This window comes from Tribolium madens, unplaced genomic scaffold (genome assembly GCF_015345945.1).
Source record: "Tribolium madens isolate multiple individuals breed KSU strain unplaced genomic scaffold, Tmad_KSU_1.1 Scaffold_91;HRSCAF=231;Tcas5.2_LG7, whole genome shotgun sequence".
NCBI classification, from domain to species: domain Eukaryota; kingdom Metazoa; phylum Arthropoda; class Insecta; order Coleoptera; family Tenebrionidae; genus Tribolium; species Tribolium madens.
Window position 1 is genome coordinate 12,023,472 of NW_025401063.1, and position 27,409 is coordinate 12,050,880.

The following is a 27,409-nucleotide window of genomic DNA, read 5'->3' on the forward strand; positions in this document are numbered from 1 at the left end:
CCTATTTTGCGTACTTGATACATAAATAGCTATTTTTACATAACAATATGTTTATCATTATCAATATTGGCACATCTACAAATTTTGATTTTTTCATGAGTTTTAGTTTTTTAATAGTAAATTTAAAAATATAATTATTAATATTATTAATAATTATTAATGTTATTATATATTATTAATATTATGGAACAATCATTAGTGTCCAACATGAAAACATTAAAAAACAATGAAAACTGAAGAAGTTAACAAAATAAGTTTGTAGTTCCACATTTTTTCAAAGTTTCCTCCAATGTCGCACTGAGTCTTGTCTCTCTGTTGCTCCGATTTTTCAATTTCAAAGCTCGTAAACCCTCATTCATAAACGTTTTTTCGCAGGCAACCTTATACCACCGTGTTCGCAATAAAATTATCTTTATTTTCATATATAATTTATTGCGCAAGCAGATCGGTGCAAATTACTACATCGCTTCACCTGTTCACACCTGGCAATCCAATAGTAGTGAATAGAAAAAGGTAGGCAACCCAATTTTTTCATACTCCTTAGGCTTTCGATTGGCATTTAATTTTTCTGGTAAGCAAGTGGGTGAAGTAAAAAAAATTATATTTTTTTTATTTTTATTAAATCATATCCTTGAACATATTTTTTTGGCAACCCATTCGCGATACATTCCTTTGCATATTAAATTTGATAAAAAATAAGTTTCATCCGGTAAGCAGATGGGTGAAGGTCGACCCTAATTCGGATCTGAGACTATCATGTAGAAATATTATTGTACCATGACACTCTTTTTTTACTTGGACCATTAATTAAGACACTTTTACTGGTTTTTAAAATATGGTGCTCATTGTTATCCGCCTTAAAGAATGGCTTCATTGTGACACTTAATTAAATTAATACTTCTATTAATTATTTATTTAAAAATCACAATATTAATTTCGCTCACATTTGTGCTAATAAGGAAAAATTAAAACGTTCTTATGTTCAACTTTAATGCATTTTAGCGTTTTGTGCAACTATAGGTGTGGCACTAGAACGGAAAGGTGAAGGTTATATAGCTCAATGCTGCAATTTGTACAGGAAACTTTTTCTTTTTTAAGGTATTTAAACAATACCACGGTAGTGCGAAACAGCAGAAAAATGCAATTGCAAATCAAGTTGCAACTCTCATTATAAAAAAACAACAAAGAACGACTTCAGAAACTGTGATTTAGATGAACGATCGAAACTGCGATCATCGCTTGTTCGCTGACACGAGCCGCCACGAGGTCAAGTCAAGCAAAGAGCCAGACGATAGTAGTCGCCATGTTCTCGCGCGAGAATGGTATGAGACAACTGCCACGAAACGCTGACTTCTACTGTTTGTTGCTATGCAACCAACGGAAATACCGTTTTCGGGGGAAAGCACGGAGAGTGGGGGTAATGTGCCGCGCGGTATGAGAGGAGAAATCCAAGCGCGTCAGTTTACTGCGCAATTTCCCCTGGCCCCGGCCGCACCTATGCGTCAGTTGGAATATTTCACAAACTAAAGTCGCCAAGGGTTGGGTCCTAGTAACCGTTTCGAATATTTCCAACAAAAACGGTAGTGTGTAAAAGTGTGAATGAAACCATGGCTCAGAGGATGTGTCGATTGTGCTTGGGCAAGGGAGATTTGTTTTGGGTGTTTGACGATACAATGGATTCTAATATGACGGAGATTATCCACATTATCAGCGGAGTTAAGGTAAATATGCTTGTTTTGATAATGTAGATGCTGGAAACATTCGATACTTCATTTCGATGAAAGGTGGGGGTTAGTGACCTTGGAGGTCTGATGTTGGAGGGGAATGGATGTGGTGGGGATAAAATTGAGAACGGTTAGGTTAGGTTAACTGATTTTCTAACGGCACAAAGAAACCGTTTTGGTTACCGAAGATCTGGGAAATTTGACTTTCATTGTTTTAAGTTCCTGTTCAACCAAAACAGGTTTGACACCGTTGTGATGAAGGTTATCTGAAGGTTGTTTTTATCATAAAAAAGTTTGACTTGTGACTATGTGTAATTTATCTTGTCTTTGTGTAAATTTTGTATGCAATTTAGGTATTAAGTAATCACGTGTTTACAAACAAAAATATTACTCAAAATAAGGAAATTCCAACGAGTGAACAGGCATCGCAACATCAAGGTCACGCCAACGTTGGTTGTCACACTAGGAGCAAGGTTATCGACTGGGGCCGAAACATAGATGAATAATTTATATAGGGTATATAGATGGCGTACTCATGTACAACCTTTTGAACTCGTATTCAGCAGCGCCTCTGTAGTTTGGACGCTGAACTATAGAGCAAAATGTGCCTTTTAAATGGTAACAATAATGTTAATTGAGTATTTAGTAGAGGGAAATAAGTGCTACTGGCATCTTATTAGAGATTAAACAAAGAAAATAAAAGATTTTTTTAAAGTAATTTATTGAAGATATTGAATCAAATTAGTTAATAAGGTGGTTTCATACTTATAGGGATTATATTAGAACAATTATGTTCAAAGAGGAAGCATAAACAGTCTGGGTTGTCGAGTTCTTGTCACAAGGGTGCCGGCCGAAACAAATCTTCACATTTTTTCCATCAATGTCCACATTTTCATCACCAAAATTCACAAATTGTTAGTAAAACTTCCTTTACTTGTACACACAGCCCACAATAACCGAATAAAAATCACAACTACACGTAAGCACTTTGAATTTCTATGAATGATGTCACCGTCAAAATTTAATTTTTTTCTATCAGAAGTGTCACAGCCAACCGCTAAAATTTTAAAATTTTGATACGAGCGCCTCTGGTGTTTGGACGCTAAATTAAATAGATACACTGAATTCACCAATCTAAGAAACCATACCATGGGCCGAAATTTCAAATTAAGTTGCAAGCGACGCAAATGTAAGTTTGTGGCGCAAATTTAGCAGTGTTAGAGTTCCTATATTTAAAGAGTTGGTACACTGAACGACAAACTAAGTCAATTTTGTGTTACCTATGTGTCATTTTATATTATGTTCTCTCCTTTTTCATTAAAATTTTTAGTAGCAACTAATGTCACGTTAATTTCAAAAATTATTTTAAGGTTATAAACTTTGTCCCAGATCTAGTCAGGGGCGTAGGAGATAAATGGACATTGAAGCCAGGCAGAAAAAAATGATGTGTACAAAAAGTACACATAATTAATTGCTGTATACAGCATTTAACATGAGTAATAAAAGCTTGATAGTGTCTCCAGAAAACGTTTTAAAACCTGAAACTTACGAAATTATTAGACCTGACCTGATAGATAAAATAAAATACTCCAAACAAGCGGGGCCTACTCTTTTAAAGAGGTTCCACTTGTCTTACACTGTTTCGTGTATTGGGGCAACGTGGCACAAAAAACAACTCACAGTTTCTTTATGTATTAACACAATAGCACACGGCAGAATTGGTCAGAATTTCAGAAGACAGAGGTCAATTTTTATTTGACAAATTTATTTGGCTTTATGTTAAATTTTACTGCCCCTGATTTGTATCCAATTTTATTGTTATTATAAAAGAAAAATTAGAAAACTGACATTCAGTGTCCCAACTCTTCTAATATAGCAACTCTAAGCAGTATCATTGGTTGCTGCTATGCAACTACGACACATACACCTTTGCAACCCAACTTGAAATTTCGATCTCGGTCCGCTGTCTCACGGAAATATACCTAACGGTTGAAAGTGTTTTAAGCATGCTTTGGAGCTTTTTGTATGATTCATGTGTCCTCATACATAATGATATGGGGCGGTATGACACATTCCCTACTTATTTTACTTGCATTATTTGTAATTGTTTTTTTAATACAAATGGCAACATCACCTTGTTCTCCTATCTTAATATAGTCCCTGTCCAAATTATTAGACTCCTTGGAATTTTGAACACGCAGGAAACGTCTGTGAACGTAAAAATGAATTAGGAAAGGAAAAAATTAATTAATCTCATTTTTCCAACACTATTATCTTATACAGAGTCAGTCACAGGAGAATTACTTCTGAAATAATTTAGGCAGCAACCCATTATACAATTCACATAGGCGTCTAGCTTCCTCATTTTTAAAAATTATAAAATTGAATCCAAGAATACTTTGCATATTTTTTCGTTTTGACAGTAACAGTCAATTTTTGTTAATACAATGCACCGCCTCCTTAATCAAATGTATCAATATCCCGCCTGGGCATTTTGTAAAAAATGCATTGGAGCAGTGATTCCGATTTTTTATTAGTTACGGGGGTTACTAAGGAAAAACTGAATGATTTTTAATTATTAACGAAAAATAACGCAATTAATAAACGCTGGGAAGGAAGGATACAACAAAACAAGATACGCCAGGGAGAATTGATATTATGAGGTTGAACCCTTTAAGCTAAAAAACTGGATATGTCAAAAAATTTCCCCAGATTAAAGCGCCAACGGGAATCAGTTGAACTCACAAAATGCCCAGGCGAGAAAAAGATTATTTCTATGGAGACGGCGATGATACAATGTATAGGAGAAAATCAGCAAAGTAGCTGACCTCTGGTGTCCGATTTGAAACTATTCAAATGGGGAAAACACATTTTGACAATATCAGTTTTCCATTTTTGTCAATTTGACAAGTCAATGTAAATGTGAGTACTTGCAAGCGTTTTTGTTCCGTATCTCATTGCAGAAACTATGTGGGTCTATTTCGGTGAATTACTTTCTAAAATGGAGATTTCAACTTGGGCTATTATTGTTTTAAATAAAAACAATACTTTTAAAAGGTTAGGTGACAGATTAAATAGAACTAAAAGTTGTCACAAAATTTTGTCAAAATCCCGCCAAAAGTCGCCGCGCCGTCGTCTAAGCTACGCGCCAAAATTTTTAGTACCATCTATTGGCGGGTGATTTTCTCCTATTATTAGACAAATAACGAGAAAGTGGACATGCTCTTAATCCATGGAGAATGCAAGAAAAATGTTTCTGCGGCAACAGCTCTGTACTTGGAGAGGTATCCAAATCGAATGCATCCGGTTCCTGAAACATTTAGAAAACTGGAAGCCAAGTTACGACAAGATTGGACCTCAATGAAAGACCCTGTCAGGGGACTGCTACTGGCCCAGAAAATGAATTTAGAGTCCTTGAAGCAGTGGACAATTACTTGTCATTTTGACGACATCACTCATTTTCATCCAGCTCACATTGATTACTGAATTTAAATAAAATATTATATCCAGCTACATACGCTAAATGTATTTTTGGTTGCAAACTAATTAATTTTCGAAGTAACTCTCCTGTGACTGACCCTATACTGTTTCTATGGAGCATTTAAGCTTACCTCTTATGTTGCCTTTAATATACGCTCTTCTATAAAATACGTCGTGAATGACTATATACTTTATAGGAGAAAATCAGCCACCATAAGATGGTATTCTCCCATTTGAATAGTTTACAAGTGTTGATGTGCCAGATGTCTCCTTTCTAATTTTGCCCCGTAGCTTAGACGACGGCGCGGCGACGTTTTAGCGGGATTGTGACGGCATTTTTTTGTGACAACTTAAAAGTTTTATTTAATCTGTCACCTAACGTTGTTTAAAATAATGTTGCCAAAAGTTGAAATCAAAAGCAAAAACGCTTGCAAGTACTCATATCTACATTGACTTGTCAAATTGACAAAAATGGAAAATTGATATTGTCGAAATACGTTTTCCCCATTTGGATAGATTCTAGCCTGTCACCAGAGGTCGGCTACTTTAAATGTCTATAAGTATAGAATAGTAGATTTGTTATTAGGAGTAAAAGTGATTGTTTATGTGGCGAAGCTGAACGTTCATTTTGCCGAACGGAGTGAGGCAAATGGATTCAGCTGAGCCACATAAACTCACTTTTACTCCAAATAACATATACTATTTTATCTGCAAACGATTCAGATGGAGAGAAAAGAGCAACACACCAATAATCAAGTAAATTATCTCAATAATCAGGACGCTTTGCAATAAAATCATAACAAACGTCACGCGTCAGTTTCGGAATTTGTGNTAAATTATCTCAATAATCAGGACGCTTTGCAATAAAATCATAACAAACGTCACGCGTCAGTTTCGGAATTTGTGTTGAGATTTCGAAAGTGTTGATTGATTTAACTGGTGAATAACTGGTGTAGTTTATAGTGCAAAATGTCGAATGCTGATAATCTACCTTGTACCTCTCCAGAAAATGCTGAAAAAGCGAAAGGGACAAGAAAGAGACAACAGTGGTAAATGTCAAAGTAAGTGTCAAGTAAAAGTGAAAAAGCCTAGGCGTAAAAACAGTGTTTTTACTCCATGTCTGAAAAGTAAAACTTTTACCTGTGTCATTTAGTCATAAAAGTGGTCACTTTTGTGACGTTTGCAGATAAAATACGATTATCTTGGCATTTTGTCAATTTTGACATTATTTTGACATACTTCTTTATAATAGTTTCTGAATTTAGTAAAATTTGTGATTCAATATTAGTGTTGCGAAAAATTTTGAAGACAATACAAATTTTATGGTTTAAAACTGTTGTTGTCTGAATACACTGGCGGACACGGAATTTTGACGATTTGTCATTCGACTGACATAAAAATGTAAGACAACTAACCTCACTTTCGGTTTTTGTAATTTTTGTCCTGAATAGCTAGAGAAAAAAATGACAACAAATCAAAATAATTTATTGAACTTATATAAAAACACGTATTGCTGGCATAATTGTTTCGGAAAATCGACGCCAAAAATAAATTTCAACAAAAAATTTCAAATTTTTGTTTCAAACGTCAATTATAATGACAATAAAGCGTGGCTTACATTTGATGTCCAAAATTCCGTGTCCGCCAGTGTAGTTATAAAAGAATCATTCATCACAATGAGAAGTGAGTTAAAAGAAGCCCTTCTACGACACATGGAAAGCATACCTCGTGGAATGCAGCCTTTGTTAAAAACCAGGGGTTTTGCACATCCTGCACATACATACAAACTAATAACTAAACTAATTGATAAGTAAATGGATAAAAGTTTCTTAATTAATTTAGAATAAATATGAATAATCACAAAACAAAAAGTGAGTCTAATAATTTGTTCCTTATTATTTACATTTTTGGTAGAAAAATAATCTATAATCTTGATTTGCCGTCTTTCGGATACAAAGATTAATTGACTGCTGCCTTACTTACTTTCCTAAAAATCGAAACAGGCCCAAGCATTCCGCGTTCATTCTTCCCAGAATTGTCCTGTGTTACCGTATTTATAATTTTGATTGTTCCTGTTGTTCGGTCTGTTATAATTTCCTGAAATGTGGGAGACATTTTCATTTCTCGTGCAAAGCATGCCTTTCCCAAATTAACAGCGAATGTAAGTTTTCATTGATCTTTCAGACACTCTGCTCCTCGCTTTCGTGCCGCACGGTCAGCAAAGACCTCGTAGCTGTCTTATACCTTAGGGCAGTGAGGAACATTTCGCGACACAACGGTTTTTCCTCTACTATCGTTGTCTTTAAACCTTTCGGCTAGCGTTTTACTTTTGGTGGCACCTTTACCACACCAATACCGCCGCAAAACAGGACTGCCATAGGGGCGGCTGGTGTAGTAGCACTGCAGAGCCGCAGCTCTTATTTGACGTACACCAAGTGGCTTCTGAACCCTCCAACTTATTTTCTATTTTTTTTCCTATGCTGCACGAATACAAGAAATTGTGATTGCCAGGAATCACCATAGTTTACTCGCATACTGCCTTAGTCAACAGTGTTGAATACTGCGATCTGCGCATGCGTTTTTGGTAGTTCTAGAACTACAAAGTAGCATCCCCAACAATTTCCGCCTAACCTCCTCCTCATTTAAAACCCTTTTTTTGAATGGAAATCTGTGCTGCAGTATTGATAGCACTCAGTCTGGTGTTATACGTTGTAAGGGAAATATGTCGCCGTTGGAACGATACGTACATTCATTGAATGCGTACTAGCATACTCAGTCTTACTCCGGGCGCTGTGGAGGTCTATTACGTCGCCGACGGTATATTACCATCGTGGATGTGGTCCACAACCTTAATAACGTGAAGAAGTTTTCATCGTGCTTTTATGAAGAAAAACTTAATTTAAAAGTACAGGATCGGTCAATGCCAGGGACTACAATAACTAAAGCTGGTGTAAGTCGCAAATGAGAGTTTCATAGTGAAATTTATTTGCCAAACAATTGAATTTGTCGGTGCAGGACTCTTCCCCTTATGCTGATTTTCTTTATCTTTAACCATGATGATAAAAATAAAAAACAGATTCCTCTTCTAGAAGGTTTAGTTGCCATCTTTCGAAAACGAAGGTTACTAAATCGATTACTGACAATACAAATGTTGCCTACGTATTAGCCAGGTCTTCCCTCGTTTTTAAAACGCGTCCATAAAGTTATATAGGTTGCAAGACAACTACAAATCAGTAGCGAGCCGCTATTGTCTCCCCACCTTATCCGCCGTGACCATTCACGATTCCTCCAGACTATCACGACAAACGCGAAGGGTGGCGAAGGCGTCGAACCAAACGGTCCAACCGAACCAATTCCAACATCGCTTTAATAATTATACTTTCGAGTATTATTTCGGTCTTGAAAAGCATGGATGAAGTGTCTTTTGTGTCTACAAAAAAAATCAGTTTTTAATACAACGTGGGGGCCAAATTTGCATTACGTGTTTCAAGTGGTATGCAGGTATGACCAATGTAGCTGATTTCTTGTGTTGTGGGCATTATAAACTGCTATGGTGGCTGTGTCAGCGATTATTGTGTGGGTATTAAATTTTATTTTTTTTTTCGAAGCGCGATTGTTAGGAGATATTGAATAGTCTTCTACCAAAAATTAGTTAATCCAAGTTACAGCTTGTCTAAAATAAGAAAGGCTCTAAGTTGCGGGTGTGTAGTGGACAAAATAATGGTGGGAACAGGAGCTTCACTTTTTTGTATAGTGCTTTTAGTTGACTCTGTTAGGTGTGATAATAAAATCATTTTTCAATTGTTGGTATAATTTTCTGAAAACAAACTCAAACGCTAGATACCAACTGAGAGTTAAAGTAAACAGTCTTAGAATTTCTGGTTATGGGGAGTCACAATTCGAAACTCAACACCCAACAGTCGTCTTAAAAGATAGCCGTATGTGTATGTTCGTTAAGGATCATAGTCTAATGCTACTGAAATTTGCCTACTATCTAATTCAGCTCAGTTTCTTAGAAGTGGTTTGCATTTTACACAAAATTTCCTCCATGATGACATTTGTCCGCTTTGCTACAAATATGTTTTTTGTTGCTCCACCTTATTTTATTATCATACCGGACAGTCAACTAAAAGCACTATCGACAGTTCTGTTGTTCACATCGGACAACTTCCGCAAAAAGTATAGTCTATAGAGCAGTATGGAGTTTGATCGATACAAAAATAGAATAAAATTGTTTCGCAGACCTCACCCCAGCTAAAGCGGTTGTCCATCACTCTCTTACCGGGACTTGCTCTTTTTATCTTCTGCGCATCTCGCGGCTTTTCTTCTTCTAGTGAATCTGCAGTCCTAATTTTGTAATTGCGATAGATTGAAATAAATGTCTACATCATCATATTCTGACTGCTTTAACATTTCGTGCTTGTCAAATAAAACTTTGTAAGCAACCAAATTGAAAAAAGATATGATAAAACTGTTACGGCCAACCGTTCACAATGAGGGTTCGCACAGGTAAACGGTGCCCTAAAGAGGGACTAACAAGTCTTTTGGCTAATGCTTTGCTTGGAAGTAGGTCAGTGGCTGGACACATTTACCTTAGGTGACATTCCCATAGGTATCGCCAAATTCTATAAAACGTTATAACTTGTCGTTCCTTATTCATACTTTAAGAGCTATCTAAGTAACGAATGACAAATGCGATTTTAGTGTCAAAAGCACCAGTATTTTTGGCTCACTGTACTATAAATTCTCTAAACAAAACACTGGTACAGTGTCTTCTTTTTTATTTTTCAGATATCCCGAACGGATAAAGTCACACAACTGTTGTGCAGCACGTGCCGTCAAATTACGTTAAAAACATACAAGTTTAGAATGACCTCAATGAAAAATGATAGAGATCTAAAGGTACAATTTCCATTTTAAATGATTTTAAGTTCTTTTTTCAATTTTTTTCTTTCTGTTAAGGCGAATTACGTCTGTCCCAACACGGTTCCAGCAGCTTCCAACTCTGCACCCCCTGAAAAAGACACCTTTGCACCCAACAACATGGCTGAGGCTCCCTGTAAAACTGTCGGTTCTATCAAGTACAAACGTGCGCATCCTTCAGTCAGAAAAGCGGCCCATGAAAATCCAGGAGTGATAATTCCAACAAAATGTTTAAAACTGCACATCGGAGCATATATCACATTGCTGACGGATGAAGTTGACGAATGGTACAAAGAGCGTAATTATAGTGACGCCGAAATCGCAAAATTGAAAATACAAGCATACGAATTGGCAATTAGCGATGATAACATCGAGCCTAAGAAACGAAAATTGAATCCGAATGAGAAAAAATCTAAGAAGAGTTCGACTGGAAGTTTAAAGGGAAATGGAAGACTAAGTGTTGATTCCGAAAGTTCTCGACCGGAAAGTGCCTGTTCGAATAGTACAGACAAATCAAACAAACTGACGAAAGGACAAAGTGCAGTAGGTGTTAAGATGGACGTTCGGTTTGTGCGGGATAATCTTCACACTCTTGTTGGAGATGTTGATAAAAAGGTATCACCTGAAAAATCGGACACTAAATGTGTTAAAAACAAAGTCGCGGCTTGCAGTAAAACAGAGACTGCTGTTAGTGTTGAAGTACTTCAACGAAAATTAAATACTATATGTGCTGGAAGAGAATCAGTTGACAATCCAGTTAGTGACACTAACAAGAATGTACTTCGTCAGAATTCTGATGTTAAATCGAATAATCAACTACTTCTTAAAAATGGTATGGCACAATTGGGGCCTATTCTGCATGATGTACTCAACAAATCGAAACAAATGGATAAATCAAATGAAGGAACAATATTAACGGACACTCTTCAAAGGACAGAATCTATGAAACACAAAATCGAGGTTAATGGGAATTTACATCTTGATGTATCTTGTCTAGCCAAAAATATCAAACCAAAAGAAAATCAAAGAGAACCATCTCCTACAAAGGAAGATTCTGGCTTACTGACTAAACCTGCGGCAGCTTTCACCGATTACACATGGCTTGTTCTTTCCGATTCGGAAGACATAGAGAGAGGGGAAAATTGCTCAGACAGCGATCCTGTAGTCCCAGATATCGATAGTGGAAGTACTTCAAACGATTCTACAAAACTGCTTGCAAATCAATCCACGAAACTGCCCGAAAACACTGATAAGGCTACATTCACAGAAGCTTTGGATTTAGTACCGAAAAATAGTAACATGCCTGATTTGTCGTTGGTATCTCTCGTTCCCAAATCCCACAAACTATATACTTGTAAAGTTTGTGATTCGCAAAAATCTAGTCTTAAAGAACTCAAAAATCACGAAAGGAGAATTCACACGAAATGTCCTTTCTGCAGTAAAAGATTTCGATCATTAGTCCATCGAGATGAACACGTTAGAACAAGCTGTCGCATAAATAAAAGTCCAGTGAAATTAAAAATTCCGAAACTTCAGTTAGTTAGAATTGATGAAGTTGAGGAAATAAAAAAGAAGTATCTTTTTGATTTAAAAACTGGAGAAGTAAATGAGAAGGAAGAAAATAACGCTGTCGAAAAAGAGAGTGACAGTGATGATTCAGAAGGTAGGCTTGTAATTTGTGATCCGGCAACAGTTAAAGCCATTAGCGAATTGGAAAATTTTATTAATGAAACTGAAGTCGTCCCAGATAGACAAACGCCAGAAGTAGTGAATAACGGACAGATTGACGACAATAACGACATCATATGTATTTCAGATGAAGAAACCGAAACGCCTGCAGTACAACCCAACACGTCTCCACAAAGCTCCAAAAAGCAAATGATAAATGTAGTAAGCAATGAACTCCTGAAAAAAATCAAGATCCATGACACCGACGTTAACATTCTAAAACGCATTTTATCTCTTTCAAAATCAAACGTAGATAAGAAAACCGACAACTCCTCTCTTTTGGACAACCCCATCGTGAACGGGAATACCAACCGGATCAAAATCTTCAAAAACCTCCGCAAACATCTCAAACGCTACAAAATTCCTATCCAAGTTCAATACGGGCCGACTGTATCCGTTGAATACAAACCCACCAAAGCACCGCCTACGAAAAAACGTAATGACTTGTGGTTTACCGCAATACCCCGAGAAATCCGACCTTTGGTACCAAAGCCATCTCCAAAAAATACCCTCACTTATACCTTTTTCAACGGTCAAGCTGCTGTAGTGACAACGACCTCGAATCAACTTGTAAACAACGCTTCGCAGAAAGTCATCACAAGTCCCGTAACAACATTAGCTAGCACGTCCATTCTGCTAAACCGTACTCAGAATATCTGTACAAGCAGCACTAATAACAACATTACGAATATTATCCTCGTTCCAAGTAATTTAGTGTCGCTATCGACCACACAAGGAACTTTTCCTGTCTTAAGTCATACTAATCCGGTGACTATGCGGAATGACCAACCGAGTGCTAGTACGATTGATTCGCTTCGTTCAATAACTGATGCGTTGATGCCACCAAGTCGTGTATTGAGTGAAAATTCTAATGAACAGAATACTTCAAAAGAAAAGACTCTTCAACCAGCTATTAGGGTTAAAAATCTCCAAGAATTGTCTTAACTTTTGTAATTTTTATTTTTACAATAATAAATAATAATGAATGCGTATTTTGAGTATTTTTATTGAGAAACTTGGGCAAAGGGTAAGAAAAACAACGGTTTAATATTACAGCATTACATTTTTCACAATAGATCTTCACAGTCTCACAATAGTTCAATTTCATTGTAAAAGTTTCAAGTAACAACAAAATATTAGTATAACAAAATTATGGCAAGTAACAAGAAGTTTTTGTTGGTGTTTATTATTTTTCTCAATTAATAATCTATCAATTTTTTACTTGTTATTGACTAGTAAATAACCATTAAGCTGCGTCGTCTCGATAGTTCTTTTATTTTACTTTTTTAAGAAATCAAAGTGTTGCCATATAATCGCCAGAAGTGACGTCAAAGTTACTTTCTGAAAATAAAATAAAAGAAATATCTCTAAAAAAGACTCATTCCCAAATAAAAAAATATAATCGCATATTTTTATTTGGGAAAGTCGCATCACCGATTCAACTTATTGCCTATAAAATTTTACGTACCTAAAAACTCGCAACAAAACCTAAAATTTTACAAAACAATAAATTACAACGTCAACAACGTTTATTGCACACTAATAGATATTCAACAAAAAATGAAAAAAACAAAAATAATTCGTTACGTAATCCTAGAAACGTTCGTTATGCAAACAGGAAACGCCTTAATATCATCAAACAATAACAGATTAACTAGAACCGTCATTGGACAATTTAAGATCACTCTAACTTGTACTCTAATATTTTTTTCGTTTTGAAAATAACTTATTTCAATGTTTTTTTATTATTTTTTCCTCAAGTTGTCAGCAATTCACGTACAAAAGTTACATAAATCGCTCACTTCCGACATTTAGTACTTGAAATGATATAGACTAGACAGACCACGCTAGTCGTTAAGATACGAGTAAAATAAAGAATTTCGTTAATCTAGTTTGAATTGCTTAAACATAGGGCCATTTCCTACCAGAATGTATATCCCCCATCGGAACCTCCTGCCAGAAAGGAGTTTTTCTTTTGTCCTAGCGCCACTTGGTGGCCCGCCATCGCCGCTAATTGCGCGGCGGAGGGCGGAACTCCAGGTGGGGCTGGAGGAAGGACCGGCTGGGCCATGCCATCAAACCTCGCCCCGGCGTCGTACCCATTCTAGGAAGAAGTTAAAAACCACAAGCTCAGTCAAATTTACTTACTGGTATCATGATTGTGGGCCTGAGCTGGGCCGGTTGCATTGCATACGAGTACGCGCCCAAAGAAGGATAATACTGCATAGGAGCGTAAGTAGGGTACCCAAGGTAGGTGGGATATCCGGCGGCGTACATGGTGCCTGGATGGTACATCTGAAACCAGTTTCGGGAGTCACTTCGGTTTTTTTCGAAGTGGAAATGTCTTACGGGCTGCCCCACTATTGCAGCTGGGTGCGATAAGGCCTGATCGTAGGTAGGGGGAGGCCCTTGAGGATAAATCTGTGTTTGGCCAGGTATAACATATGGGGAAGCAGCTGGTAACCCAGGAACTACTACAAATAGAGCAACAGAAAGTGGTCTCATAGTCGAAATTTCGAAAGATTACCTCCATATGGTTGTGGCGTCGGTACAGACTGGTTAGCCTGCGGTGGAGGCTGAGGAGTGAATGTCTGGGCAGATGATGGTGGGGGTACGGCGCCCCCTATAGCTGCAAATTGAATTAAATACGTTAAATATTCGAGCGTAAAGCGCCATCAAGAAAAATAAAAACCAAACCAAATATTTTGTGATTTTGGTTATTTTTTTGGTTTTAAATTTGCAAATGATTATTAACTGATCAAAATAAATCTAAAATGAAGCAAAGAAAAGAAATTAATGTTCTTTAGTGGAAAACACTGAAAATTTGTGACGTTGCTCCAAGATATGCAAAAATATTTTCGATTGTGGTTTGTGGTAAGTTTACAGAATAGGAATATTTTTGCACAAATTTTTCAGATCGTATTTTCGACTAGATTATACAAAATACTTCTATAACTATTATATACATTTAGATTATTTCCGTACTTTATTTATAGAAGAAAAAACATTATATTTGAATGCATGCATTGAATTCATTCTGCATCTTAGGAAAAGTTTAACTGGACTTAGGATAACATTTATAAACACTTGAACTACTTTTATTTACGTTTGTAGAAAATGGAAACACCATCATGTGCCATCCTAAGAAACTCTAGACAAAATTAATGCAGAATGATCTTTGTGTGCATAAAACATGCAAAAACGTAAAATAAAAAAGAAAAAAAGTGGAAAATACACTTCTCAGGTTACAAAAAAGAGATTACCAGAAATGTATTTGTTGTAATAACTATAAAATAAAATCATGCAAAAAATAAATAGAAAGACAGTTTCAGCAGAAATTTTACACCCGTGTGGCCTCTGCTAAAACCGTTGAATAAGAGCATGCGGAATATCTAAAAACAAGCTTATTGGTTGTTTTATTTTCAACATTTGGAAGCGACACTTGATTAAAAAGAATCAAGTGGAATCATTAACAAATTTTTTCCTTTGATGAAAAAATCCGTTTTTAGCCTCTTATACGAATTTGGAAATAACTTCATGCCCTAATATGTACACCATAAGGCATGCAAAAATAAAAATTATTAGATAAGTGTTTTGGTACATTGCTTCGTCGGATAATTAGTTGTACCCATTGAATCGTAATTCGAAAGCAATTTACCCTAGCACCATGCACAAGTAAATACTATGTTCTATCAAAAGAAAAATAATTACTTAATCTAGATTAGTCACATAATATTAATAAGGTAATTCAAACATTTGAAATACAAAATCCCGTAGACCTGTGGCAGAATACGCCCCACTTATCAGAGTTTGAAAAAAAATTAATTTACATCTAATAAGTGAAGCTGATTTTATGATATATTAGCGACGTAGAGGTGCTGCAGCGGTTTTAGCCAACATTGTAGCAAACACCGGGTGAATCCAGTAAGTACCACCCTACACCCACACACAACAAAAAATATGTAACAACACACTCGGGCCTCAGTGTTAATTAATAACCACGAATGCGTGTGAGATCTAAATAAAACGCATTACGACTTGAATTTGCTTATATTGTGACAAGTACATAAAGTACTTCTAGAAATACATATTTGGAAACAGAGTCAAGTCATTACCCTTGCCATAAATATTTCGAAACCTATCACCGTTGGTCGAAATTTTGCACTTTACTGTATTCCGAAGAGAATTGTTTAGGATTAAACTCGGTAGCAGGCCATTTTGGGCACACCGAAAGGTGATAAACACTTATAAAGTGATTAACTCTGTTTTCAAACATTTTTGGAACATACGGAAAAATAACGTTTACCAAAATTTGTAAAAGCAATACACACTTTATTTGTTTTGTAAATAAAACGTGTTTAATCCTAATTCATGCTTAAGAATTTATTCTCCATTTTGTATTACTTGTCCTTGAGATATATTTGCTAAATTTCTTTTTCTAAAATTCTTCGCCTGAAGAAGATACAATAAAGGTATCGAATAGTCGCGACGAATTTAAGAATTTATGTTTCTATTAACTTCTTTTAATTAAAATAGCTAAGAGGGGTTTTATCGCGCTGCGTTGATGCAAGGAGTATTATTTGTAAAATACGACTTTACATACATTTCTAAATATGTAAATGTGTATTTTCTGCATTTTAATACTGAGGCACTTCATTTAGAAAAAAATTAAACGCATAATTTATTTCTAGTTGTATGATACATTTTTTTCGGCTTTTTAATTTTTAAACAATTACCGAGTTCTTGGCAATGATAGAAAATCATTCGCGGTAGACAATAACCGGAAAATGATTCATAACCGGACATGCGATTAAGATAAATCCAGGACCATTCTGAAAATGCTTCGCCAACAAAGCTATACAATCTACTGCGCATGTTACAATTGTTGACATAATTTAGTTACTTTTGCTGCCAACATAGACACAACCCTCACACTAGAGGTGGCGGGCTAGGGGCTGCCAACTTTGCAATAAATTAAATGGTCACTATGAATTGACCGCGACTTTAGATAGATATACGAGTTAAAGACATGGCGCCCACAAAAACGCTGGTTACGATGTATCAAAAATATAGAACTTCTAAAAATAAGTGAGAACAAAGTCAATTGCTTTTATCGGTTTCTGCCTGTTAAGAGCAATGTTACATACACAAAAGTAGTCTGATAACTATGGCATAATCTTATTGATTGCTGTAAAATTTTACAATATTGAAATGTCAATTTTACAAAATCGATATGTCATTTTTACCTTGCAGATACAAAAAGTGGAAAAAACATTTCATCGTTTAAGTAGTAGTTTTTGGACTTTTCGTTGCCAAATTTCTAAAAACTGTTGGCGGTACCGAATTTGTTCCTTTTTTGGTGTTTCATCTCTAAATTTTCTTAGACAATTTTTTATGTTGACGTTTAATGACATTGTTTTCAAATTAATTCAAAAAAACGGAACTGCCAACGATGAAATGTTCCAAAAGCACCTGTTCCAATTTTTGGCTTATTCGACAGAAACCGATAAAATCTTGAGCAAACCTCGGATGCAATAATGTCATAACAGCCTTAGATGTCTTAAAATCCTCGCTCACAAACTTGCTCGGATTTCAAACTGACATCTACAGCTATTATGACATTAATTACATCCTAGGTATGTTAATAGCTATACAAGGTGATTCACGAGGAATAATGAGTCTGCCCAAATTCTCGAAACCACCATTACTTTTCGCAAGTTGCTTTGCGACAAATGTAATGTTGGTTGCATCGAGAATTTGGTCAGGCTCATTATTCCTCGTGAATCACCCTGTAATGCACCCTAACAGCTGAGTATCAATTCCTGGCCTTAAACTGTTTAAAACCCGTTGCAGCAGGTCAAGATTTTGCGATTTCTTGCAAGCAGAGAGGGACTCAGGAAATTATTGGAGTCGAGAAAACTGTTATTTCTGAAAAATAAAATACTTTACAACCAATAAAAAATCGCTATTTATGTATCAAGTACGCAAAATAGGGTTTTAGGGGACGAATCATAATTAATGACGAGGCGACGTAAGAGCCGAGTCTTTGATAAGAGGAGTCACCTAAAACCTTTTGCGTACGTGGTGCATACAAGATTTTTTTGTTAATTCTCCCAAAACACGAAATCACACCTCTTACTAATTAAAAAAATTTCGTTACCCTAGTACACAATTTTATTTATTAGTCCGCAAAAACTGTTTTTGGGGTCGTGAGTACCTAAAATAACCGTTTTGCGTACTATTTTATTAAGTCCGGAAAAGACTCATTTTAGGGACTCAAATGAATCCTGTCCCTAAAGCAGCTGTTTTCGGGAGCGTATACAAAAAACATTTTTATTAATAGCTGTACAGAAAAAAAAAACCGTAGCATTTAAAATTAGCTATTGAATATCGTAGTTTTCATACATAAAGCTTGGCATAAAGAGAATATGGCCCTGGAAACCAGCCCAGCTGGCTAAGTTCGAAGATATTTTTATTGGGGGTAGGTACACCTGTACCAAGGATAATTACATCCATAATAGTCTAAGATCCGAATTAGAGTCGACCATCACCCATCTACTTACCGGATGAAACTTATTTTTTATCAAATTTAATATGCAAAGGAATGTATCGCGAATGGGTTGCCTAAAAAATATGGTCAAGGATATGATTTATTAAAAATAAAAAAAAATATATTTTTTTATTACTTCACCTACTTGCTTACCAGAAAAATTAAATACCAATCGAAGTGTGAAGTATGAAAAAACTGGGTTGCCTACCTTTTTCTGTTCACTACTATTGGGTTGTCAGGTGTGAACAGGTAAGTCGATGTAGTAATTTGCACCGATCTGCTTACGCAATAAATTATACAGGGTGAATATAAAGTATGGAACCAAGCGGTTTTATTTTTAATCATTTGCCTCCAGAAACAAATAATTAATATAAAGTAAAGTTATATAAAAAATGTGATCGTATTTTCAGAACGAAATTTTGTTTTGTTTTTGAGTTATACCTCAAAAAATTCGTAATGTTTTAAACTTAACCCAATAACGTTCTAGCCTGCTCTGTTGCTGTCTGCAGCGGTCTAGCCTACTTTGCAACGGTCTGCACAAGTCTAACCTGCCGTAATCTGACCGGACTAGTCACCTCATAAACACCCACTAAACACCGGACAACTTACTGCGCATATATATCTCCTACAGTTACAGGCAGCAGCGGTCTAACCTGGTCTGCAGCGGTCTATACCACCGTGCTGGATATCACTACAACAAAAAATTGTGCGTACTATTTATGTAAATTCCACGTGGCTCCATGCAACTGACTCCGATTGTGTGAAACTGTTGCCTGAAAACTGCGGTTGGATTTAAAGGATTTTTTTTTAAACCAACAGGATTTGTTGGAGACCAAACGCCTCTGAAAATAGAGGATGTTGTTCAGATGAATGAAAAACAAAAGGCTGGCGAATCTTGCGAATTAGAGGGTCTATTTAATTTTTATGAATTGGATTTTGAATAATTTTCAGCAATGAAAATAATTTGACATTACTTAAGTATTTTTGTATTAGAATATTTTTTTACATGACAATTCGTTTATCATTATCAATATTGGCACATCTACAAATTTTGATTATTTGATGAGTTTTATTTTTTTTTATTGAAAACACTTCTAGAGACTAATAGTAAATTTAAAAATATAATTATTCATCCTTGTGTTATGGAACAATTATTATTTAGTGTCCAACATGAAAACATTAAAAAATAATAAAAACTGAAGAAATTAACAAAATAAGTTTGTAGTTCCACATTTTTTCAAAGTTTTCTCCAACGTCCCACTGAGTCTTGTTTCTCTGTTGCACATCTTTATTTGCTCCGATTTTTCAATTTCAAAGCTCGGCAATCCTCATTCATTAACGTTTTTTCGCAGGCAACCTTATACCACCGTGTTCGCAATAAAATTATATTTATTCTCATATATATTTTATTGCGCAAGCAGATCGGTGCAAATTACTACATCGACTCACCTGTTCACACCTGGCAACCCCATAGTAGTGAACAGAAAAAGGTAGGCAGCCCAATTTATTCATACTCCTTAGGCTTCATACTTTCGATTAGTATTTAATTTTTCTGGTAAGCAAAGTAGGTGAAGTAATAAAAAAAAAATTATTTTTTTTATTTTTAGTAAATCATATCCTTGACCATATTTTTTAGGCAACCTATTCGCGATATATTCCATTGCATATTAAATTTGATAAAAAACAAGTTTCATCCGGTAAGTAGATGGGTGAAGGTCGACCCTAATTCGTATACTCTACTATAAAGCAATTGAATCTGTTCTCACTTATTTGAAGAAGTACTATCTGGTACAACTTTTCGTCATTCCCTAACCCATTACTACGCTATTTGCATCTCTTTATGATCAATAAATGTCATTTACTATTAAGTCATGGTGTCAAAATATCTGCCACCTTCGCGAATGTAAACGGAAATTTTCGGTAAAATTCGGAGTTGGAATAATGAGAAATGGCATATGATTTTTTAAGAACAGGATGCATTAGACAAAGCGTAATGAATTCGTGGGAAATGGAGAGTTGTATGCCATTATCTTTGCTATATTTTTTTAAGAAACGACTTGTGTCCATATCAGTATGTTGCCGTATCTTTAGCTGGTATATCGTATGAGTTTTCAGTTTTGGTTGCACTACCTTTGTTTCAATAGTGGAACTAAGCAACTTTGTTTTTTTTTATTGATAATTTTTTTATAGCAAATAGGCCTCTCTTAACAAAAACTGATACGAAATAATGAAACAGAGATAATATCCTCGAATATAAAAATTTAATTATGCTGCAAATACACATGTTTTCGATTTAAAACTTGTAGCAAGATGGCAAAACTTTTTAAACGAGGTAACTTTTATCAGAAGTTGGTGTTCCAGTAATCGATTTTATTATTTAGTTTATATTGTATATGTCTTGAAAGCATTCTGTCCGATTTTAAGTCTCGCTTGATGATTTTTTTTTCACAAGTTATGACCTTATGGACGCCAACGCAAAAGTAAAAATTGAACCATCTGTTGTCAAAAAGCCGTTGAAAACTGTGATTGGATAAATATGACCGCAAAGGGTCACGACAAAATGGACCCGAGTGGGAGTTGCGTATTTTTTGGACTTCATCATGCAGTGATAGACCACAAATGTCTAATGTTGGACCACTGAGAATTTTTACATCTTCAGCTACAGTAATTGTTACAACACTGCATTGTCGACCTGTACTGAACCAAAGAAAAGTGTGAAAAGAAGCAAACATTCTGGTTGAAAAAAATGCAGTGTTGTATGCAATCCCAACCAAAAATCTAGTGAAGGTAAAATCGTTGAGCGGGTATAACCAACAAGCATCAGCCACTGTTTAAAACACATGAAAATAAATATGTACTGTATCGTTTGCAGTCCGAGATCCTTTGCGGTCCGCGGCTCCTCCTCAGTCGATTTAATACCAGGCGCTGGAATAACACATCGTCATCATATAAATCGCCCTAAATCACATTCAGTTTATTAAAAACCCTAACATTTACCTACTGCAGTATTTTGCAATGTAGGACAAGGCTATTAAAAAGGCATGGGAACAGAATGAGCAAGAACATGGAAGTTACCTGACTCAGACAAAGATAACCTAACTGTTAGTATTGATTGAAACATCCTGCACGGAACTATGCAAAATTTTTACCCAAATCTGCCTCTCAGATTTCTAAATGGTTTTACTTGCAAAATAAACGGCGGATCGCGGATGGGGTCCTAGGCCATCAAGGGGATGCACAATGAGGCGATTCATACCCTCAACCACACCAATACCACAACTTACCTTTTTTATCGCTCATTTTCGCTGGCAACTCTACTAATCACAATTATTGTATGAAATAAATTACAATTATTAAACTTGTTTTGTGTAACTTCACCTCTTTTACCACTACACAGAACAAACGTCAAAAGACGCGCATGTGCACCGCCACCAACCCAACAAAATTAACAAATGCCTAATAATAATGATTATAAAAATAAGCAACATTATGTCCTATTAGTAAACTGGTATACCACTGTAGCAGCAATATAGAATACTTTTTGCAATTTCAATACATGGCGTGATTGCTGTTCCATTCCCCATTGGCAGCACTGTGTTTTGGCGTTTCATTGACAGCTGATTGGCAGATTTCTTAGCTCAAAATTTAACCAAAATTTTTGTGAAATGTCTTTACCAATTGGTCTTGTTTCACACACAAACAAAGTGAAAAGCTTGTATAAGCAAGCCTTGCGATGTCTCGAGGCTTGGTATGACCGAAGGTAAGGTATGTCCCGATATTATGTCTTACATAATCCCCGCTTCTTGCAGAGAAGTGTACAGATATCATGCCGTTTTGATGAGAAACCGCTTCGACTTAAATAAAGACATTAAAGATATGAGAATTGCTAAAGAATTAATCGCACAAGGCGAGGAGGAATTGTTTCAAAAACAGCACTGGTTGCCTAGAAAATGTGTGTCAAACCAATTGATTTTATTTTTTTAATTCATTTGTTTCCTTGCAGTCCCCCATTCTCCCGGCGGTGTTGCCTATGGTCGTGAGGTGATTCCCCCTGATTGGATTATCGATCACTGGCACCCTTTGGAAAAGGCACAGTACCCTGAATATTTTGCGAGACGGGAGCAAAGGAAACGGGAGTACGTGAAACTGTGGGAAAAGAAATTCGGTAAAAGCGAGGCTTTACCGCATTAAAACAAAATTCATTGTGTAGACATTTATTGAGATGCAGTGTAATAAATAGTGAAACTTGAAATAAACTTTCGTAACAGATTTCATGAAAATATTGCTTACTGATAAATGTAGCGTACACACAGGTTTGAATGAAAATATACAATAATTCCTTCGACGTTTGACATAATTTCTAGAAGTAGCTACAATTCACAACACTTTGAACACCCCTACCTCTACGTTATTGTGCCTGCACAACCACCTTAACTACGTCTAGAAAACTTTGTAATAGTTTCTTTGTCCAATGAATATTTTTAGTAGCAACTTTTAATACTGAAACGTGAATATTCAAACCATACTGGTGCACTTAACTGAGATTATTAGGAGATGCCTCTGCATTTTTAAGGCACTTATCTCATTGTGATGTTGAAGAAAACGTGATGATAACTATTGACCTATTTTTATTTAAAAATTGTTTCGTCTAGGCCATGATTTGGATGGAAAATCATTAATTGCGCCTTACACAAATGCAAATAAATTAGTGCTAAAGAAAATCATTTAACTTAGGGGAATCACAGATAAACAATTAACAAATCCACACAATTATCCATAGAGTTTCTCAAGAATGGTCGTGGGGGCATCTGCTTGATACCTCGATATTTGTCTCAAAAGAGCAAATTTTTTCATACGGCCTTTAGACGACTCCATGTCATACAAAGTACACAAATTTAAAAGCAAAGACTCATGGAGGGCGTGAACTGGATTCGATTCTATGGCACTTTCTAACACCTTTATGGCTTCCTTGAGGTGGCCGCCGTAGAGGAGGCATACCCCCATGTTGTTAAGGATCTGCAATAGAGGAAGAAGCATTAGGTAATTGATTATTAAGCGCAATCGTGAAAAACTCCACTTGTTGCAACTAAACGAAAAAAAAAAAACAATGTATGTTTTTAACCATTTTTAAGACCAAACATACTCTAACATGCGTTAGATATGATTTAGTTTGCGCAATAAATTTTATTAAAAATTAAATTGAGATATCAATATCAAAGTTTACCATAACATTTGTAGGGTCGAGAGTACTGGCTTGCTGGAAGCAGACGTAGGCCTCATCGAACGAATTCTGCGCCACGGCTAACAACCCCCGATCCACGTATTCCCTCAAATCCGTCGTATTGCCCCTCAAAGCCCTTGCTTCATCAAAACAAGTCTCTGCTCCAGCCACATCGCCTACTTGCAGTCTCAACCTCCCTAAAGCTGAATATAACATATGTCGTGCTGTGCCATCCCTTAAACCCATATATCAGAAACTTTCTTCCTCTGACGAAAATTTTACCTGTGACACAACTCCTCCATTACCACGATTGCCAATTCGTAATCTTTTAAAGCTAGAGCGCAGTTAACAATAGAGTGCATGACTCTAGTTTCACGCCCCATCCAAAGTCGGATTGAATCCGTACGATCTAATTCGCTGATTTCAATGGGACTGCCGTCCTCGCTCAGCCCTTGCTTCAAGTTATCCAACATTTGTTTTATTGTAGATTTCATACTGTACAGTTTTGTTAATGAGTCATTGGGTTTGCCGCAATGCATTGGCAGTTCGCTTAAAAGTAAACGAAACGAAAACGAAGCAATGGAGCCTGGACGACCCCCATACATCTCGGGATAAAACTGCAAAAATGCGATGAGTAGTGAAAATAGATTTAATTAAATCAACTGACTTGGTAAAAAACGTCCGGTTTGTCGAGCTGACCAAAAGGGGCAGCTTCCGATTGAGCAATTCCAAAGGCTTTGATTTTGACTAGAAGGGCAATACGGGTGAACCATAATTGCAACGAGTGAGGCGAATGTTTGCTAGGATGACCCGCACGGCCTCGACCCTGACCATAAATGGTCAAAAGTCTCGCAGTTAGATTAATTGCTGCTCGGTATGAACCTGCCTGAACTAACTCTCTCAGCCCCCTTTCATCCTGCGTGACGTCACTTTCAGATAAAATACTGCGTTGCGCGGCTTCTGCCTCCCCAAGACACAAAGTGACTGCTTCCCCAATAGTGTCGCCCTTTTTCAAATATTTTATTTTATTTTCCCCCTTTGGCAATTTAACTGTTAACATACCAAATCCTCTTCTAGTAGGACTCCAGGCATGGTGAGGAGTTCTCTGTCCGGAAAATACGTTCCGGGAGCTGCTGTGGAACACGCAATGAGGCACTGTCTGGTCCTCTCGTTAGGTATCCACGCATCTCTCCTGCGGTCCGATTCCGAACCTAGAGCCACTCTAGGACAAAAGCCATCCTACAAGAGTTAACCAGGATGTGGCAAACTCAAAACTGGGTCACTTACGTCGTTGTTTGGTGTTATGTCGAGATTTGATATCAAGCCGTTGGAGACGCTGTGATTGTTTCCAATTAAATCGAAAAATGATGTCGTCTGATCTTTGGCCTGTGGTGGCGTTTCGGCGAATATGCGACACACTTCTGGTTCATTTTTCTGAGCACTTGGGAGATTGTCATCAACTAGTTTAAGGTCGGTTATTTTTGTGGAAGCTTCATTTAGTTCTTCAGATAGGTCTATTGTCTTTACTTTATCGTCGGTTTTTTCGCCAAAGTATTGACTCAAAGACGGAGGCATTCTTTCCGACATTTCTATGAAATATTCACTAAATACTTTGATCTTTACACGGACCTATAATAAATAAATAGATAAATACGACGAGTCTGTTTACATTCGTTTATTAGCGAGTGATGGCGAGTGACATTGACACCCACTGTAGCCAATCGTAGAAAAAAAATTGCCGCTGTCAGATTTGTACCGGGCGATCAAAAAAAAAATAAATTAGAGTAGGCGTCGATTAAATTCTATCGTTGACATCACATCGGCTGGGAATTTGGGTTGGAAATTTTCCACAGAAACTGAAAATGACCATTCACCGTTTTCGTCTTGTACAGCATTTTTATAATAACTTGCAACAATAAAAATTTTCTGCTAAAAGAACATTATTTCACTCAAAAAAAAAAAGAATAAAACGCAAACTTGTCAGTTTCCGCTGACATTTGATGTAAAAAATCAGGATTTCCATCTTAATTACCGCCTACTCTAAGTATTTTTTTTAATCGCACGGTACAACAGTTCGGTTTTATTCACTGATAAAACAGTTTAATCAATCGATTATTGGAACCCCAGTTAGAAAAACGCTTTCGAAAGCAATATCTATATGTAGATATCTACCTACAGACCTGCAACTGTAGATCTATCTACAGACTTGTAGATCTATCTCCAGACCTGTGGATCTATCTACAGACCTGTGGATCTATCTACAGACCTGTGGATCTATCTACAGACCAGTAGATCTATCTACAGCCCTGTAAATCTATCTACAGACCTGTAACTGTAGATTTAGGTATTTACAGACCTGTAACTGTAGGTCTACCTGTAGATATATTTACAGACCTGTAGGTCGATTCAGATAAGATAATGAGCCTCACGATCTGGCGATGAAACCCAAAAAAAAACAAATTTCATTTACGTCTTTGATCCAATTTAAATTAGGATTTGCAAGAGTTGTAACCAAGTTTTCATCTTATGTCACTCTGACATCAGTGCAGAGAACGATCATTAGTGCCACTCAGTTCTCGCGGAATTTCGGTGTGAATCCAATACAAAATGTATGAAAAAATGAAACATTAAAGGTAGGCAAACAGTTTTTTTATAAATCATAAATTGCACTGTCAGAACAATATAAGATAACTTGGATTGCAAATGCAAATCGCAATTAAAAATAGATCAAGACGTAAATGAAATTTGTTTTTTGGGTTGCATCGCCAGAATCTCGGGCTCATTATCTTATCTGAATCACCCTGTATCTATCTATATAGACCTGTAGCTATAGATCTAAATAAAGACATGTATCTGTAGGTACAGACCTGTAGCTGTAAATCTTTCAATCAAGGTCACAGATTCCGAAATAGCGACATCAAAGGCGCCGCCGTTGAGTGAACCAATAGGGTAATTAGTAGTCAGAACCATTTTTTTACTTTCCCTATCCTATAAGTAAGGAAAGTAATGTAATCGGCTGAAATTTGACCTATCTATACAGCGTGTTTACGGTCTTGAAGTTGAAATTTAAATGAGATGATATTCACGGTAGAAGAAAACTAATACGCTACATAAAACAAAAATTCACGTTTTTAAAGGAAATTATTCATTTTACACTATTTGTTTGAGAACTGCTGCTTCGGCTGCAACAATGGCCATTAGTATCATTACGTTGTGTTTCACCATAAATTATAATCACGACAACCAATTTATTATTTTAATATTTTGCCACACATGTTCATAAATTTGGAGAAAAATTAAGAAAAACGAATCAAACCTATTGGAAACCAAGCATTCGCTGAAAGAGATTAAACAGAAGATTTTCGAATTTTGATAAAAACTCAAGCAAAAGCAAATCAAATGATGACAGTGTCAAAACTATGAAGTGACTTTTCTCTTTCATTGTCATGGATACGATTTTTTTATCTGTTGCAACCATCGCCGTCTCCATAGAAATAAGCCTTATTCTCGCCTGGGCATTTTTTGAGTTCAACTGATTCCCGTTGGCGCTTTAATCTGGGGAAAATTTTTGACAAATCCAGTTTTTTAGCTTAAAGGATTCAATCTCATAATATCAATTCTCCCTGACGTATCTAATTTTGTTGTATCCTTCCTTCCCAGCATTTATTAATTGCGTTATTTTTCGTTAATAATTAAAAATTATTCAGTTTTTACTTAGTAACCCCCGTAACTAAGAAAAAATCGGAATCACTGCTCCAATGCATTTTTTACGAAATGCTCAGG

The 27,409-nt window shown here is 36.2% G+C and overlaps 4 protein-coding genes across 5 annotated transcripts; 2 read left to right on the plus strand and 2 right to left on the minus strand.

Moving 5' to 3' along the window:
• Positions 1 to 1,347: 1,347 nt before the first annotated feature.
• LOC123011412 lies at positions 1,348 to 12,847 on the plus strand. 2 transcript variants are annotated; one of them, XM_044408827.1, is made up of 3 exons: positions 1,348 to 1,721; positions 9,996 to 10,106; positions 10,167 to 12,847. In XM_044408827.1, the coding sequence occupies exons 1-3, from the start codon at positions 1,608 to 1,610 to the stop codon at positions 12,798 to 12,800; spliced, it is 2,859 nt and encodes a 952-aa protein (XP_044264762.1). In that variant the 5' UTR covers positions 1,348 to 1,607; the 3' UTR covers positions 12,801 to 12,847. The 2 variants fall into 2 exon arrangements, with proteins under 2 accessions (XP_044264762.1, XP_044264763.1); XM_044408828.1 differs by lacking the exon at positions 1,348 to 1,721 and adding an exon at positions 7,584 to 8,154.
• A 51-nt stretch (positions 12,848 to 12,898) lies between these two features.
• On the minus strand, positions 12,899 to 21,933 carry LOC123010398 (DAZ-associated protein 2). Its single transcript, XM_044407262.1, has 5 exons — positions 21,690 to 21,933; positions 14,383 to 14,484; positions 14,205 to 14,329; positions 14,004 to 14,150; positions 12,899 to 13,959 (listed from the first exon to the last, which is right to left on the minus strand). Exons 1-5 carry the CDS (start codon positions 21,703 to 21,705, stop codon positions 13,777 to 13,779), a joined length of 573 nt encoding a protein of 190 aa, XP_044263197.1. The 5' UTR covers positions 21,706 to 21,933; the 3' UTR covers positions 12,899 to 13,776.
• LOC123010399 (NADH dehydrogenase [ubiquinone] 1 beta subcomplex subunit 9-like) lies at positions 21,928 to 22,674 on the plus strand. Its single transcript, XM_044407263.1, has 3 exons — positions 21,928 to 22,165; positions 22,215 to 22,357; positions 22,409 to 22,674. Exons 1-3 carry the CDS (start codon positions 22,071 to 22,073, stop codon positions 22,594 to 22,596), a joined length of 426 nt encoding a protein of 141 aa, XP_044263198.1. The 5' UTR covers positions 21,928 to 22,070; the 3' UTR covers positions 22,597 to 22,674.
• On the minus strand, positions 22,604 to 26,610 carry LOC123010396 (trafficking protein particle complex subunit 12). Its single transcript, XM_044407261.1, has 7 exons — positions 26,494 to 26,610; positions 24,914 to 25,255; positions 24,689 to 24,865; positions 24,294 to 24,632; positions 23,909 to 24,243; positions 23,630 to 23,861; positions 22,604 to 23,421 (listed from the first exon to the last, which is right to left on the minus strand). The coding sequence occupies exons 2-7, from the start codon at positions 25,211 to 25,213 to the stop codon at positions 23,176 to 23,178; spliced, it is 1,629 nt and encodes a 542-aa protein (XP_044263196.1). The 5' UTR covers positions 25,214 to 25,255; positions 26,494 to 26,610; the 3' UTR covers positions 22,604 to 23,175.
• Positions 26,611 to 27,409: the final 799 nt, after the last annotated feature.

Bases quoted from the DNA above. Each gene is read 5' to 3' on its own strand.
- LOC123010399 (XM_044407263.1), top strand. From the start codon at position 22,071: ATGTCTTTACCAATTGGTCTTGTTTCACACACAAACAAAGTGAAAAGC. The intron at 22,166-22,214 runs GTAAGGTATGTC...CGCTTCTTGCAG, and splicing joins GAGGCTTGGTATGACCGAAG to AGAAGTGTACAGATATCATG. The intron at 22,358-22,408 runs GTGTGTCAAACC...GTTTCCTTGCAG, and splicing joins GCACTGGTTGCCTAGAAAAT to TCCCCCATTCTCCCGGCGGT.
- LOC123010398 (XM_044407262.1), bottom strand. The intron at 14,330-14,382 runs GTAATCTTTCGA...CTCTATTTGTAG, and splicing joins GACGCCACAACCATATGGAG to TAGTTCCTGGGTTACCAGCT. The intron at 13,960-14,003 runs GTAAGTAAATTT...ACTTCTTCCTAG, and splicing joins GGCCCACAATCATGATACCA to AATGGGTACGACGCCGGGGC.
- LOC123011412 (XM_044408827.1), top strand. From the start codon at position 1,608: ATGGCTCAGAGGATGTGTCGATTGTGCTTGGGCAAGGGAGATTTGTTT. The intron at 1,722-9,995 runs GTAAATATGCTT...TTTATTTTTCAG, and splicing joins ACATTATCAGCGGAGTTAAG to ATATCCCGAACGGATAAAGT. The intron at 10,107-10,166 runs GTACAATTTCCA...CTTTCTGTTAAG, and splicing joins AAAATGATAGAGATCTAAAG to GCGAATTACGTCTGTCCCAA.
- LOC123010396 (XM_044407261.1), bottom strand. From the start codon at position 25,213: ATGTCGGAAAGAATGCCTCCGTCTTTGAGTCAATACTTTGGCGAAAAA. The intron at 24,633-24,688 runs GTATGTTAACAG...TATTTGAAAAAG, and splicing joins TCCTACTAGAAGAGGATTTG to GGCGACACTATTGGGGAAGC. The intron at 24,244-24,293 runs GTCAGTTGATTT...GCATTTTTGCAG, and splicing joins AACCGGACGTTTTTTACCAA to TTTTATCCCGAGATGTATGG.